Raw genomic sequence first — 14,971 nt, 5'->3', positions numbered from 1 at the left:
TAAAAGCAGGGATGTTCGTGGTTACTACAGAAATTAGGGAAACAAGGGAGGTGCTGAGCCATTAGTGAGAAAAGAGTGATCAGAAGGTGGAGTTGAGCAGCTGATTGCTCCACAGCTGGAATGAAAGCAAAGCACGGAGCGTGAATGTGCTAAAGGCAACAACAAAGCGGCAGCACAGCAGCAGCAATGGATTTTTTCCAGAGCAGAGGATTAGCCCGGATCCCAAAGTGCAGATGGTCCTGGGTGAAATAATCAGCTCTGCCCCGAGGGAGGCAGCAGTGCCCAGGGCCGGGAGCACGAGCAGGAATCCACAGGGAACCAAACGAGGAGGAGAATAATCCCAGGGTTCTGGGAATTGGCAGCAGCACGTGGAGCTGCTGGAAAAGGGGATTTCCCAAATTCTGGGTCTCATGGAGGTTCTGGATTGGTGTGGGGAGCAAAGGACTGTGCATGGTGTGCTGGATGAATTGTGTTTAACAGCGTTCAGATTGGCATCTCCTGGTAAATCTGTGCTGCAGTGTGTTATATATGGAGCAAAAATATCAATATTTATATTATAGATGGAAGGAAGGAAGGAAGGAAGGAAGGAAGGAAGGAAGGAAGGAAGGAAGGAAGGAAGGAAGGAAGGAAGGAAGGAAGGAAGGAAGGAAGGAAGGAAGGAAGGAAGGAAGGAAGGAAGGAAGGAAGGAAGGAAGGAAGGAAGGAAGGAAGGAAAGATATTTTTGCTGGGTTTTGGAAAAGTCCAGATCACCCTGCTGAAGCTGCAAACAGTTCTTTGGTAATTGAAAAGATCTCAATGAATTGTTGTCACTTTTAAGGGAAGCGTTTTGATCAAACCTGTCAGTGTCACTGCTTTTATTCCCTGCCTTGAGAAAATGCTCTGGGTTATTAGACAATGAGGCAATTTTTCAGTACAGAGATAAAAATCTGGATTTGGGAATGGAATTGCTGAGCCCACCCATGGGTACTTGAGTTTGGCAGCTGTGTAAGGAAGCTAAGTAAGTCTTCTCACACTTTCAATTTTTATCCCTTTTTATCCCCGAGGTTCCTGCAGTTCTTGCTGGGATGGAAGCCTCAGAAGTGCCCTCCTGTCTCCAAACCTTCTCCTAGCAGCAGCACTTCCATGCCCTGTGCTTCTTCCCTGGCACTTCAGCCCTGGGATTACTGAGCTCTTCTGGGGAGGTTCAGTGGTTCTGTCACAATTACACAGAGCTGGATTTAACCTCAGTGTTCATTGTCTGGGATGAATGACAGGCTGATTTCCCCTCTAGTTCTCATTCTGGTTTTTCTTCTTCTCAGCACAGGGGAAGGGCAGTGCCAGGGTTTTGAGGCAGCAGAAGCCAAGGGTTGAATTATGAGCCTTGGAAAACGTGGGTGGATCTTCCCTGGCCACCAACCCCAGTTAGGAGGCAAACTACTCTTGGCAGCTTTATTTCCCCTCCCTCAGCCCTGAGACAACATCAAACCATCCTCTGAGCTCTCCTTGAGCTGCTGCCAGGGCAGAGCAGAGGCTTTCCAGCATAAATATTCCCAGAATCACCAAATACCCCAAGCTGGAAGGGACCCACGAGGATTCCAGCTCCTGTTCCTCGGTGGCAATGCTGAAAATCCAGCAAAATTCCCAGTGCAGTCCCAGCCTCGGGGTTCCCACTTCATCTCAGCTGAGCTGAACTGATAAAACCCCTCATCCCCAACACATCCATCCCTCCCTGGCTTTCCACAGGGTTCCAGGTGAGTCTGTGGAGAAAAGGCAGATTTAGGCAAGGGCAGGCAGGATGGAGATGGGAGAGGAGTGTTTTCCCCTCTCCCCAGCAGCAGAGGCACTCGGGAAGGGGAAGTGGCTGAGCCTGCAGCATCGTGCAAGGAACATTCTCCATTAAGCCAAGCTTTGTGTTCAAAAGCCCTCTCGGTGTTACTCAGCCTGGGCTCTTCAGCCCTCTCTGCTGCAGCCAGGCTCCCATTTGGAGCCTATCAAGGCTGTCTGTTTTTAATTTAACCCTTCCTTTTGGAGTGGATTGGTTTGAAAGGCATGAAAAGGCCGGGCTCCCGAGCTACCTTACCTCCTCAAGAGCCACGGCAAGGTAAGTGCCTGTATTTTTAAACCACACCAAATTTATCCCTAATGCAGCACACTGAAATAAAGCTGCCAGCATCCATGGAGCCGTGCTGACCTTTGAAATGACCCCTGAGGTTTTAAGTCAAATACATTTCTGTTTTGCTGGGCAAAATTCTCCCTGTGATGTCTTCAAATGATCTTAAGTGTGTGAGGGATGATGGCTGGTGCTTATCTAAGCAACGTGTGTTAGTAAATCAGAAAGGGGGTCCATCACTTCCAGCAAGTTTATAAACCTCTTGGAGCATGTAAAAATCATTTTTATTTTATTGAAGGAGCAAAAGGCAAGCTCCATAGCAGTGTGGCTGTGGTTAGATAAAAATCATGAGGTTTGAGTTGTTTGGGGTGCCAGGCTGAGATTTACAGGTGTTCAGGGGGGATGGAAAAAGTGAGAGTTCTGGTCCTGCCCTCTGGTTTCTCCCAAGTGGGGAGGGAAACACCCAATGAGTGAAACAGCCCAAGCTGCAGCTGCTCCCTTGCCCTGATCCTGGAAATGATCCTGATCCTGGGACTGACCCTGACTCTGACCCTGATCCTTGTCCTGATCCTGGAACTGATCCTGACCCTGACCCTGACCCTGATCATTTTCCAGACCCTGACCCTGGTCCTTTTCCTGACCCTGACCCTGGTCCTGATCCTCATCCTCATCCTTATTCTGATCCTGATCCTCATCCTGGTCCTGGAACTGACACTGATCCTGATCCTGATCCTGATCCTGGAACTGACACTGATCCTGATCCTGATCCTGACCCTGACCCTGATCCTGGAACTGATCCTGATCCTTGTCCTGATTCTGATCCTGATCCTGATCCTGGAACTGACACTGATCCTGATCCTGATCCTGACCCTGACCCTGATCCTGGAACTGATCCTGACCCTGACACTGATCCTGACCCTGACCCTCATCCTGATCCTGACCCTGACCCTGATCCTGACCCTGACCCTCATCCTGACCCTGACCCTCATCCTGACCCTGGTCCTGGAACTGATCCTGATCCTGACACTGATCCTGATCCTGACCCTGACTCTGATAATGGAACAGATCCTGACCCTGACCCTCATCCTGATCCTGACCCTGACCCTCATCCTGATCCTGACCCTGACCCTGATCCTGACCCTGACACTGATCCTGGCCCTGGTCCTGGAACTGATCCTGATCCTGATCCTGGTCCTGATCCTGATCCTGACTCTGACTCTGATCCTGGAACAGATCCTGACCCTGACCCTCATCTTGATCCTGACCCTGACCCCGATCCTGGTCCTGGTCCTGACCCTGGTCCTGACCCTGACCCTGATCCCTCTGGTTTTCCCTCCTGGATAAGCTTTTCCCTCAGCCCTGCAGAAGCTTTGGGGCAGTTTCTGCTGGGACACCTCCCCAGGGGCTGTTCTCCCAGAGTTTGGAGTGTGTAGGGGAAAACCCCTCTTTGTGTCCATGTGTCTGTCCAGCCCGGCAAAGGGTTAATCCAGGATCCAGGGGTTGGTCCTGGGTGTGGTTGGGGTTCCCTGGATGAAATCCACACTGCTGGGTCCCCATCACCCCAGGCACCTGCACAAGAGGGACAAGTGAGGAAAAGTGGGGGGAAATGGGAAAAATGGGGGGAAAGGGAAAAATTAGGGGAAAATTGGGAAAAATGAGGAAAAAATGGGGAAAAAACGGGGAAAATGGGGGGAAATGGGGGAAAGATTTTTGGGGCAAAGAGGAGAAGCCACACCTGGCACTCCATTTCTGTCACAAAGAGCTGTGAAATGCTATTTTTTAAAAAATCCCTGGATGTGAGGACTGCAGTGGAGATCCCCCTTCCTGAGGCTGCTGTCCTGTCCCCTCTCCACAGATGGGATTTATCCCCTCTTCTGCTTGCCCCAAAAACAGCAGGGAGATGCTGCCCGAAGTGCCACTGCACAATTTGGGGACGAGTTTTGTGCAAATTAACACAAAAACACAGCCCCTTGCCTGATCTGCCTCATTTATCTGTGCCCTAAATAAAGAGGAACTCCAAAAATCAGCCCTGCCAATGTTCTTGCCCGAGTCCTGCAGCTGTGACCCAACCTGGCTGCAGCGACACAGATTTAATCTTGCAGGTCTGCTTTAAATACCCAAATTTACCCCCCCCAAAGTGCCGGGTGGAGCCCCAGCCCCTCCCGGCAGAGCAATCTCGGCTGATGAAATGGTCCCTCAAGCAGCTTACACACTCCTCATTAGCAGGGGGGCATTAGCCCCGTTTCATCGCCCTTAATTCAGCCACTCATTGGCTCCATCACAGAAAGTTGGATTTTTAAATCCTTCAGCCAAAAACTCCTAATGGTCATTTCAGAAGGGGCCACTGCAACAAGAATGATTGAGTTTATATATATATATATTTAAATCTAGCTATTTCTTTGTTTATCTATTTATTTGTATATTTATTTGTTTATATATTTTTCATGGGGGAAAAGAGGGAGAGGAGAGGAGAGGAGAGGAGAGGAGAGGAGAGGAGAGGAGAGGAGAGGAGAGGAGAGGAGAGGAGAGGAGAGGAGAGGAGAGGAGAGGAGAGGAGAGGAGAGGAGAGGAGAGGAGAGGAGAGGAGAGGAGAGGAGAGGAGAGGAGAGGAGAGGAGAGGAGAGGAGAGGAGAGGAGAGGAGAGGAGAGGAGAGGAGAGGAGAGGAGAGGAGAGGAGAGGAGAGGAGAGGAGTTTTTCTCCCAGTTCTGGGGGGCTCCTCCTGCTTTCCTGCACCAGGATAGCTGATCCATACTCCACAGGCAAGGATCGTGTGTATAACTATATAAATACATATAAATATATATATAATATATTTTTAAATTACATATAGGAATATAATACGCAATATGAATACAAATATAAGGCACAAAACAAAGGTGGAAACGCACATATATTTAATCCACATAAACACACGCTGCTGAAGACTGCGAGCACTGCCTGTGCGCGGGCACCACAGCACGAAACAAAGTGTGGGTGTGGCTCTAACGGGGCACAAAACGCTCCTGTGGGGTTCCCTGGTGGCACGGGGGGCTCTCCGACCGCCCCCTCCCCAATTTTGGCAGCTGCTGGAGGAGCCCGCTCCGAGCCCGGCCCGTGCAGAGCCGGCACCGCGGCCGAACTCACCAGCCCCGCACTCATTAAAGCCCGGCCGGTGCCGTTTCTATTCTTTTACAGCTTTTTCCTCATCTATTTACCATTTACCAGCTCATCCATATGGAAGGCATGGCTTGCACTTCCCTGAGAACTGTACTTTTAGGACTAATTGATTCGGGTAATTAATTTGTTCTACCTGCTGGATCAGATGGAAACGCTGTCCGTGTGCCCAAGGATTAGCACTTGTCTTTCTAACATCTTTCTTAATTATCTAATAGCATGGGTTGTGCGAATTCTGCCTCTATTAGAACACTTTTACTATTAACGGTAGTGATTGGAATTGTGATGACAACTCGATTTCAACAAATTAGAGCTTAAAATCAGGAGATGAAGGAGAAGCGCCTTCTTTTAATTTCCCTGAGTTTAACATCAATAATTAGAGCAATTTTCCGAGATGCGAACCGAAATTATCTCGGCTAGGATGTGGTGTATCACCCTCATTTGAGCAAATTGACTCCGGGGAAATGAATGGTGCAGATTAGAGGGGTGGAAAAAAAAAAAAAAAAAAGACAAACAGAGGAAAGACCCAAAAAAAAAAAAAGTGTTGGCGCAACAGAGAGCGGGGAAGGGATGAAGGGATGGGAACAAAACCGCGGTGGGATGAGAGGTGAGGGAAGGGAGAAGCTGCGTGCGCGGGGAGCGGAGCGTGGGAAAGAACCGCCGCTTTATTTTGTCCCAAGTTTTGCTCTTTAATTTTTTTTTAATTCTTTAATTAATAGGGAGAAAAAAAAAAGAAAACAAAAAAACAAAAAAAAAAAAAACCCAGGAGATTCTCCCTGTGTTTGGGAAAACTCTCCAAGCGCCGCGCTCGGAGCGGGGCTGAGCGCGCTGTGCGGGGCTGAGCGCGGGGGAGGCTGCGGAGCGGCTCCCGAGCGGCTCCTCGCCCCCTCCTCGCCCCCGGGGTGCTCTGGGTGGCCCTGCAGGCCCGTCCCCCCCCCGCTCGCCATTGGCTCAGCGCGCATCCCCCTTCCCAGCGCGCCTCAAAGGCGCGCAGCGCCCCGCGCATCCCCGAGCCGCCCGCCTCGCCTCCCCCGGCTCCGCCGGCTTACTCCTGCCTGGGGGGATCCATTTTATTTATTTTAATTATTAGCGCTATTTATTTTGACTGCGGATTATTTTAACTATATAAAATAAATAATTTATTTATTTTCATCATTCTTTTCATTTCCTCGCTGCCGGCCCGGGGGTGCAGCCGGCCGCCCCCTCTCTCTGCTCCCGCTGCCCGAGGGGGACAGAGCCGCCATGAACCTCAACTTCACAGCTCCCGTGCACCCCGTCTCGACGGGCAGGCCCACCTCGTTCTTCATCGAGGACATCCTGCTGCACAAGCCCAAACCCCTGCGGGAGGTGCCCCCCGAGCACTTCCCCGGCTCCCTGGCCTCCCGCGTGCCCCTCTTGGACTATGGGTACCCCCTGATGCCCACCCCGACCCTGCTGGCGCCGCACCCGCACCCCGCCCTGCACAAGCCGGAGCATCACCACCACCACCCCTATTTCCTCACCGCCTCGGGTAAGTGCGGCAGCACCTGCCGGGTTTGGGGGTGCAGGTGGGGACTCGGGTGGGGATAAGAGTGAAAGAGCCGCTCTGGGGCGGTCAGGCATCTTTCTACATCCCTCGCCACCGCCCTGGCTGCATCCCCCGGGGCAGGAGCCGCTCACCCCGGGGCAGCCACTTCGTTAGCGGATGCCTGAAACCTTGAGGGTTTCCCTCTCTTTGCCTTTATTTAGCTTTTTTTAATCGCTTTTATTTTGGGACAGATAACGTCGCTTTTCCCTGGCGTTGTCCGAGCGGGCTTGGCTTTTCCAGCTCCAGCAGCACCGCTGGGGCTGAGCCGCTCCTCTCCCGCATCCTGGGGCTCCGCCGTCCCCGGGCCCGTTCCTTGCTCTGCGAGGAGAAAATCTCCAAAGTTTCCCAAGCCGTGTGTCAGCGGGGCTGTGCTCCCCCATTCCCAGTCTTTTCCAGGGCTCTCCCACTTTTTTCCATGCCCATTTCGTTGTGGTTTTGTCGCCGGGAGGGTTCAAGTGTCCGCGCCAGCCCGGGCTCCCTTCACCTTCCTGGGGTGGGCTCGACGGGGGCGAAGCGCTTGGAAAATCCCCCCGTGTTCAGCACAACAAAACCCCCAAACCCAAACCAATTCGATCGACCTCAAAAACGAAATAAACTAAAAACAAAAAAATGTAAAAGGCAGAGGGAGAGCCCACCCCGAGCTGCCCAGAGGAAATTCCCGGGCTTTGCCCCGGTGCCGGCTCCCTGCCCGAGCGCAGCGCGGGTCTCGGCCGTGTGTCCCCCCAGGAATGCCGGTGCCAGCGCTTTTCCAGCACCACGCTCACGCCGAGCTGCCCGGGAAGCATTGCCGCCGCCGCAAAGCCCGCACCGTGTTCTCCGACTCGCAGCTCTCCGGCCTGGAGAAGAGGTTTGAGATCCAGAGGTACCTGTCCACACCCGAGCGGGTGGAGCTGGCCACGGCCCTCAGCCTCTCCGAGACGCAGGTACGGGGAGCGGGGACTGGGTCCGACACTTGTTCTTACCCCTCATCCCTTCCAGCATCCCCACATCCCGAGGAGCATCCCCACATCCCATCCTTTCAGCATCCCCCGCATCATTTCCAGCATCCCCACATCCCATCCTTTCAGCATCCCCCGGATCCCCTCCAGCATCCCCACATCCCGAGGAGCATCCCCACATCCCATCCTTTCAGCATCCCCCGTATCATTTCCAGCATCCCCACATCCCATCCTTTCAGCATCCCCCGGATCCCCTCCAGCATCCCCACATCCCGAGGATCATCCCCACATCCCATCCTTTCAGCATCCCCCGGATCCCCTCCAGCATCCCCACATCCCGAGGATCATCCCCACATCCCATCCTTTCAGCATCCCCCGTATCATTTCCAGCATCCCCACATCCCATCCTTTCAGCATCCCCCGGATCCCCTCCAGCATCCCCGCATCCCATGCAGCATCCCTGCATCCCCTCCAGCATCCTCCGTATCACATCCCTCCCGAATCCCCACATCCCATCCACTCAGCATCCCCCGGATCCCCTCCAGCATCCCCACATCCCTCACATCCAGCATCCCCACATCCATCACATCCAGCATCCTTCTCCCTTGAATTTTTATCACTTTTTCCCCCCACTTTTGGTTTTTTTTTTTTTTTTTTTTTCAATCTTCCTCCCGCTTCCCCCCCTCTCCCCAGGTGAAAACCTGGTTCCAGAACCGCCGCATGAAGCACAAAAAGCAGCTGCGGAAGACGCAGGACGACCCGAAGCAGGCGGGCGGGGAGGAGAGCGGCGAGCAGAGCTCCCCCGAGCCCGAGCTGCCCGAGGCGGCGGGCGCCGAGCCCCGCAAGGGCCCCCCCGGCCCCTTCCTGCTGCAGGACCCCGAGGACGAGGTGGACATCCTGGAGGAGGGGGACATCTGCCCCCACCGCCTCTAGGACAGCGGGGCTCTCCTGCCTCTCCTTGGCCCCGCGGGTACGCGCGCCTCGGGAACGCGCACAGGGAAGGGGGTGCGGATGCGGGGAGAGCCCCCTCCCCTCCCCGGGGATGCCCCCGAGGGGTCGGGACCCCGCGGTGCCCCCCAGCATCACCCCAAGGCTGGGCTTTGCTCGGAAATCTGCGGCGTGGGGGAGTAAAACGAGCTTTAGGTTCCCCCTTCCCTCCGAAGTGTCGGACTTTTCCCATTCCCCGAACTTTCCTCGGGTGTAAAATAAATGTATACTCGTGGCAGCATGTTGTGGTTCCTGGGAGCGGCAGGCAGGGCGAATTTCACCCTTTATTCCCCGAATCCCTAAATCCTCGCCGCTTTTTCCACTCTCGCCGTCTCCATCCCCGGTGCGGGAGGTCGGGCAGAGCTTCCAAGACATGCATAAATAAAAAGAATTGTGAGAAAAGCCCTCCGAAGAAGCAGGTAAGGCAAAAATTCCGATTTATTTCATTCCGCCATGGTGAAGTGAAAGGGGAGCATCACCAATAACTCGATCCTACCGCGGCTGCACGGAGCAAACAGCGCTCACAGTCAGGAAAAAAAAAACCAAAAACAAAAAGAGATTTTCTACAGCTTGGAGAAATGTCGGCAGCCTGATTCCTGCCCGGCTTCCAGGTGTGGATCGCGGATAATTCCCTTTTTTTTGGGAAAGCCCCGGAGCGGTCCCGCGTTTGGCTGCTGCCCCCACCTGCATCTCCCCCTTCTCCCTGCGCCCCGTGTCGCGCTCAGCTGGAGCAGCCCCGGCCGTGCTCGCTTTGCCTTTACCTCCCTGCCAGGGAAATGGGGTTCGTTTCCAGGTAAATCCCCATTTTTATAATTTATTTTTGGTTGTGGGCTGAGCTGCTGGCTGGGAAATGCGGCAGAGTCTCAGCATCTCCAGGGGGGAGATGCTGGGATTGGGAATTTCCTCGGGAAAAGGCTGGAGCGGGGGCTGTGCTGTCTCAGCAGCAGCACGGCGGCGTGCCGGTGTTAGGTTATTTAATTTATTTCCTTATTTTTTGTTTTGTTTATATATTTTAATTTTTTTTTTTTTTAATCGGGAATTTCATTCGGTTGTCTGGCTTTCTTAGCACTTTCAGAGCATTTTGGATTACGGGACATGTCGTTTATGTAAGAGGAAAACGTTTAATTTTCCTGTTTAATATATAAAATATAGATGATTGAAATGTGTATGTTTGCTTCCTTTTCTGTGAGTCCGCCTTTCTTGTTTCTTTTTCTTTACATTTAAAATAAAGATCACACATTGTGTATAGAGGAAAACCCCCAATCCACCTATCCAGGAAAAGCTGCTTGTCTTTAAAAAATCCTTTCAGAACAATAATTTCCACCAACAAAACGCCACCCTCCTCCCTAAAAATGAGGATTCCGAAGCAAAGCAACCACTTTCCTCCTGAAATCTCGGCGCGGTTTGAAGCAGAGCTGGAAGGAAATCTCCCAGCTCCGCGGCTCTCCCCTTCTGAAAAACTGGAAAACCTGGAAATTTCACTTTTTCTGTGTCCCCCACCGAGTATTTTTCTCTGGGATTATTGTTAACCTTCCCCAAGCACGTGTTTAATTGGGAATTATTAAAATTAATATCAGAGAAAAGCTTCACATGAGATTTTTGGGGTAATATTTTTCTTTACCTCTTCTGCCGCTGCTGTTCCAGGGTCGGGGATGGCTCGGGGCTGGCCTGGCTCTGCCCTGGGCTGCCAGATTTGTGAGAAAACTCAAAATACGACTCAGAGAACCCCCAAATCTCTGCTGTTTCTCCCCTGCCGTTCCAGGAAGTCCCTTCCCAAAATATTTCTGCTGATCAATAAAACGAACCCCACAACCGCCTTCACCTCTGGGCGGGTTTAGGCACCTTGGCTGACAATTAAATCTACAAATCAGATTAAAAACGGATCCCTCAGGCAGAGTGTGAATATTCCCAATGTCCCCATCCCAGCTGGACACGGAGCTATGCAGGGAACAGGAAGATCTGGGAATCTGTTTATCCCAAAAAATTTGGAGCAAAAATCCCTGAAACTGAGGCAGCCGAAGGAAACACTGACCCAGAGAAATTTGGTGTGTCACCAGCCAGCTCCTGCCCAGCTGGAGAAGGGAAAATGTCATTTCCAGAGGGTCTGGGAATATTTTGGAACAGATTATTGGAGAACAGAGATGGTCCTGGGGAAAAGGAAGGGCTGGGCAGGCGGGTTTTTGTTTGTATCAGAGATTTTCTCACTTGGAATAAAAGAAATAAGATTTATTCGTGAATCCTGATTCTGTGACAGCAGCCGACTTTGCTCCGCTCTTCCCAAGAAGCTGGAGGAGTAGGGGAGAGATTTAGAGATGTTCTCTTTCTTAAAAACAAAAAATAAAAAAATTAATGTGTCCATTTGGGGAATGCTGGAGTGGAAGCGACTTGCAGGAAATAATTGCTGGAAACAGGAAATGTCGATGCATTTCCTATTTTCCAAGTAGATTGATTTTCATCAAAATTCTTCAGTGAGTTTTTCTGAAATGAAATTGTGTTCTGGTGATTAATTTAAGACCCAAGTGGTTAATGCTATTTTTTTTTTTTTGTTAGTTTTCATCACAGAAAATCAAAACCAATCTATAAAATCCTGCCATGAACCTTTGCTTTCTATTTTGATTTTGAGCATTTTCCTGCATGGTTGCCTTAAACATTTTGAACTTTTATAGATTTAGAAAGCAGTTCCAACCCCAATTCCTTCATTCTATGGCCAGAGCTCCATAAAAGCAGACCAGATATAGGTTGTAAGGGCAGTTATAGAGCAAATAATTTGAATTTCTTGCTGTTCCACACATGGATGATCAGAATGTGGGAAGGAGTAAATAACCACAGCCAAGCCCAGCAACGACCTGGGCATGATGAAAAATTCTTTCTGTGATTCCTCTCCTCATTTCTCTCTGCTGACTGCTGGTTCAGGGCAATTTTTTTATCACTGATGTCCTTGTTCCTAGATTTCTTGAATTTATCCTGTTCCTAGATTTCTTGTTTCTTGGATTTATCAAGTTTCTAGATTTCTTGTTTCTAGATTTCGTGGATTTATCTAATTTCTAGATTTCTTGTTTCTTAGATTTATCTGGTTTCTAGATTTCTTGGATTTGTCTAGTTTCTAGATTTCCTGTTTCTTGGATTTATCTAGTTTCTAGATTTCTTGTTTTTTTGATTAATCTAGTTTCTAGATTTCTTATTTATTTGATTTATTTAGATTTCTTGGATTTATCTAATTTCTAGATTTCTTGTTTCTTGGATTTATCTGGTTTCTAGATTTTTTGAATTTTTCTTATTTCTAGATTTCCTGTTTCTTGTATTTATCTCGTTTCTAGATTTCTTGTTTCTTGAATTTATCTAGTTTCTAGACTTCTAGAATTTACCAACTTTCTAGATTTCTTGAATTTATCTTGTTTCTAGACCTTGGCTGAGCCACTGGTGGCTGCATTGCAGGGCTGGGGAAGTTGCTCCCAGTGTTAATGCCTGGGAAAGCAGGAGGGTGGAAATGTGTGATCCTGATCCCAATCCTGATCCTGATCCTGATCCCAGTATTGATCCTGATCCTGATCCTGATCCTGATCCTGATCCTGATCCTGAGCCTGATCCTTGTCCTGATCCTGATCCTGATCCTGAGCCTGATCCTTGTCCTGAGCCTGATCCTGATCCTGATCCTGAGCCTGAGCCTGATCCTTGTCCTGAGCCTGATCCTGATCCTGAGCCTGATCCTTGTCTTGATCCTGATCCTGATCCTTGTCCTGATCCTGATCCTTGTCCTGATCCTGATCCTGATCCTGATCCTGATCCTGAGCCTGATCCTTGTCCTGAGCCTGATCCTGATCCTGATCCTGATCCTGATCCTTGTCCTGATCCTTGTCCTGATCCTGATCCTGATCCTGAGCCTGAGCCTGATCCTTGTCCTGAGCCTGATCCTGATCCTGATCCTGATCCTGATCCTGAGCCTGATCCTTGTCCTGAGCCTGATCCTGATCCTGAGCCTGATCCTGATCCTGATCCTGATCCTGATCCTGGTCCTGATCCTGATCCTGAGCCTGATCCTGATCCTGAGCCTGATCCTTGTCCTGATCCTGATCCTGATCCTGATCCTGAGCCTGATCCTGATCCTGAGCCTGATCCTGATCCTGATCCTTGTCCTGATCCTGATCCTGAGCCTGATCCTGATCCTGATCCTTGTCCTGATCCTGATCCTGAGCCTGAGCCTGATCCTTGTCTTGATCCTGATCCTGATTCCAATCCTGATCCTGACCCTGACCCTTGTCCTGATCCTGATCCCGATCTTGAGCCCGAGCCTGATCCTGAGCCTGAGCCTGATCCTGATCCTGGAACTGATCCTGATCCTGATCCTGATCCTGATCCCAATCCCAATCCTGATCCTGACCCTGACCCTTGTCCTGCTCCTGCTCCTGCTCCTGCTCCTGATCCCAATCCTTGTCCTGACCCTGCTCCTGCTCCTGCTCCTGCTCCTGCTCCTGCTCCTGATCCCGATCCCAATCCTGTTCCTGCTCCTGCTCCTGCTCCCCCGGTTCCTTTTCCACCTGCCAGGGTGCATTTTCTCAAGGAAGAAGTTGCTTTGGAGGTTTTATGCCCCAGGTTTGTGCTGGCAGGAGCGCAGATGAGCTGCTCACATTTCAGCTGTTCCTGAACCCACTCCAGCTGGATTCTCTGGTGTTGGCTCTGCAGGACAATCCCTGGACACAAACCCAGCTCTGAGCACCCCTGCAGCTCCCCACTCTGCACCTGGGAATGGGAAAAGCTGGAGATGCTCCTTGAGCTCCAGGATTTTGGCTCAGCATCCCTCCTGACCCCAGGATGTCCTGCTGCAGCTCCTGCCCTCACCCATCTCTGGGTTCTGTCCCCAGCTCCTCCTCCCACCAGAGCTGCTCCTTTCTCCACATTCCTGCTTTTCCTCACGTGGAAAACTCTCAGCAAGGAAAAGACTGGATCCCTGGCAGGAGAAAACAGCGATCAGGTGCTTGGTTAGTGACAGCAGAGCTCCCTCGTGGCTGTTTGAAGCATTCAGGGACTGCAGGAGTTGGGCAAAACCTCAGCAAGTTTCAGTTCTCATATTTTTTTTTTTTTAGAGCTGGAATGATGGCTGTGAGGTTTTGCCCTATTTAACGTATTGAACTGATAAAATTAATGTTTGTGAGGGTGTCAGCAGTCTGTTTGTGTTTTTTGTGATATGTTGGGAAGCCAGATCTGGCTGTTTTTGGAAGAAATGCATTGGGGATGTTATAACAACATTTTTTAGGTGGGACAGACACCAAGTCTTGCCCTAAAGGTGATCTCAGCTGCAACACCTCCTGAACCCCAAATATTGAGAAATGCTGGCACTGGGAAGGTGCTGCCAAGAAAATGTTGGGATTTCCATTGACACCTCTCTGTGCTCAGTGGCACATGTCAGGTTCTCTTAATTCAACATTTAAGGCTGATTTTTATTTAACTATTTTGCCTTCCTAATCTGAAATCCATTAAATTTTGGCCTTTGCCTTTAAGCAGGTGGATGCTCATTGGTCCCTTTTTTGTGCCACCACATCTGTGAAGCACAGGGAAAATCTGAATTTGTGGCGAGATAGGTTGAAAGACTTTCTTTCCATGTAAAAATGCCACTTTCTGGGATTTAAAACACCCAAAACAGCAGGAGAAAGAGAATTTCTAGACGGTTTGTGAGATGATCATGGTCAGTTTTTATTTAAAAAAAAGTTATTAAAATAACAATAAAAATATAAAAAATTAGCTCATCCAGATCCATCACATCCAAGTTTCACACAGGTTTAGTATTTAAATATTTCCTAAAAATTCATCATTTTATTAAAAAAAAAACCCCAAATGAACAATTTCTCCCCTAATTTCTGGGAGGAGGATGCCAGTGAGGGAGGAAGGTGATCAATTAAGACATTAAGCATTTTGCACCACATGGACACATCTGCATGGCAGCCAAATAAAGCAGCCATCAGCTCATTTTCAGGGGGCTGTTGCCTACTTCAACTCAGCCCTCAGATCAAAGAGAAAATGTCTGCTTGCATTTTCTCATCAGAAAAGGGATGCTAATTTAGGTTCCTTAATGTGTGGTGATAAGAGACTTCTTCAATTAACTGAATTCTATAGGCCAGAAAAGCAAAAAAAAAAGGGGATACAAAGGGAGTCAGGCTGGAAAGGCAGAAGTTCTCATTAAATCAAAGGTCCAATATTCATTACCTCCAGCATCTGGGGCTAAACACTGAACATGGAGCTC

General features: G+C 50.0%; 1 protein-coding gene across 1 annotated transcript; it reads left to right on the top strand.

Moving 5' to 3' along the window:
• The first annotated feature begins 6,486 nt into the window (after window positions 1–6,486).
• BSX (brain specific homeobox) lies at window positions 6,487–8,682 on the top strand. The gene is made up of 3 exons (XM_056509801.1): window positions 6,487–6,754; window positions 7,538–7,734; window positions 8,443–8,682. The coding sequence occupies exons 1-3, from the start codon at window positions 6,487–6,489 to the stop codon at window positions 8,680–8,682; spliced, it is 705 nt and encodes a 234-aa protein (XP_056365776.1).
• Window positions 8,683–14,971: the final 6,289 nt, after the last annotated feature.

The sequence above is a fragment of the Oenanthe melanoleuca genome, chromosome 24, assembly GCF_029582105.1.
Source record: "Oenanthe melanoleuca isolate GR-GAL-2019-014 chromosome 24, OMel1.0, whole genome shotgun sequence".
Classification (NCBI taxonomy): domain Eukaryota; kingdom Metazoa; phylum Chordata; class Aves; order Passeriformes; family Muscicapidae; genus Oenanthe; species Oenanthe melanoleuca.
This window is presented reverse-complemented; position numbering and strand designations above follow the sequence as displayed.

What these genes read in the sequence shown, in the direction of transcription:
- BSX (XM_056509801.1), top strand. Translation starts at nt 6,487, where the DNA reads ATGAACCTCAACTTCACAGCTCCCGTGCACCCCGTCTCGACGGGCAGG. An exon ending in CTATTTCCTCACCGCCTCGG is followed by an intron (nt 6,755 to 7,537) that starts GTAAGTGCGGCA and finishes GTGTCCCCCCAG; the next exon opens with GAATGCCGGTGCCAGCGCTT. An exon ending in TCAGCCTCTCCGAGACGCAG is followed by an intron (nt 7,735 to 8,442) that starts GTACGGGGAGCG and finishes CCCTCTCCCCAG; the next exon opens with GTGAAAACCTGGTTCCAGAA.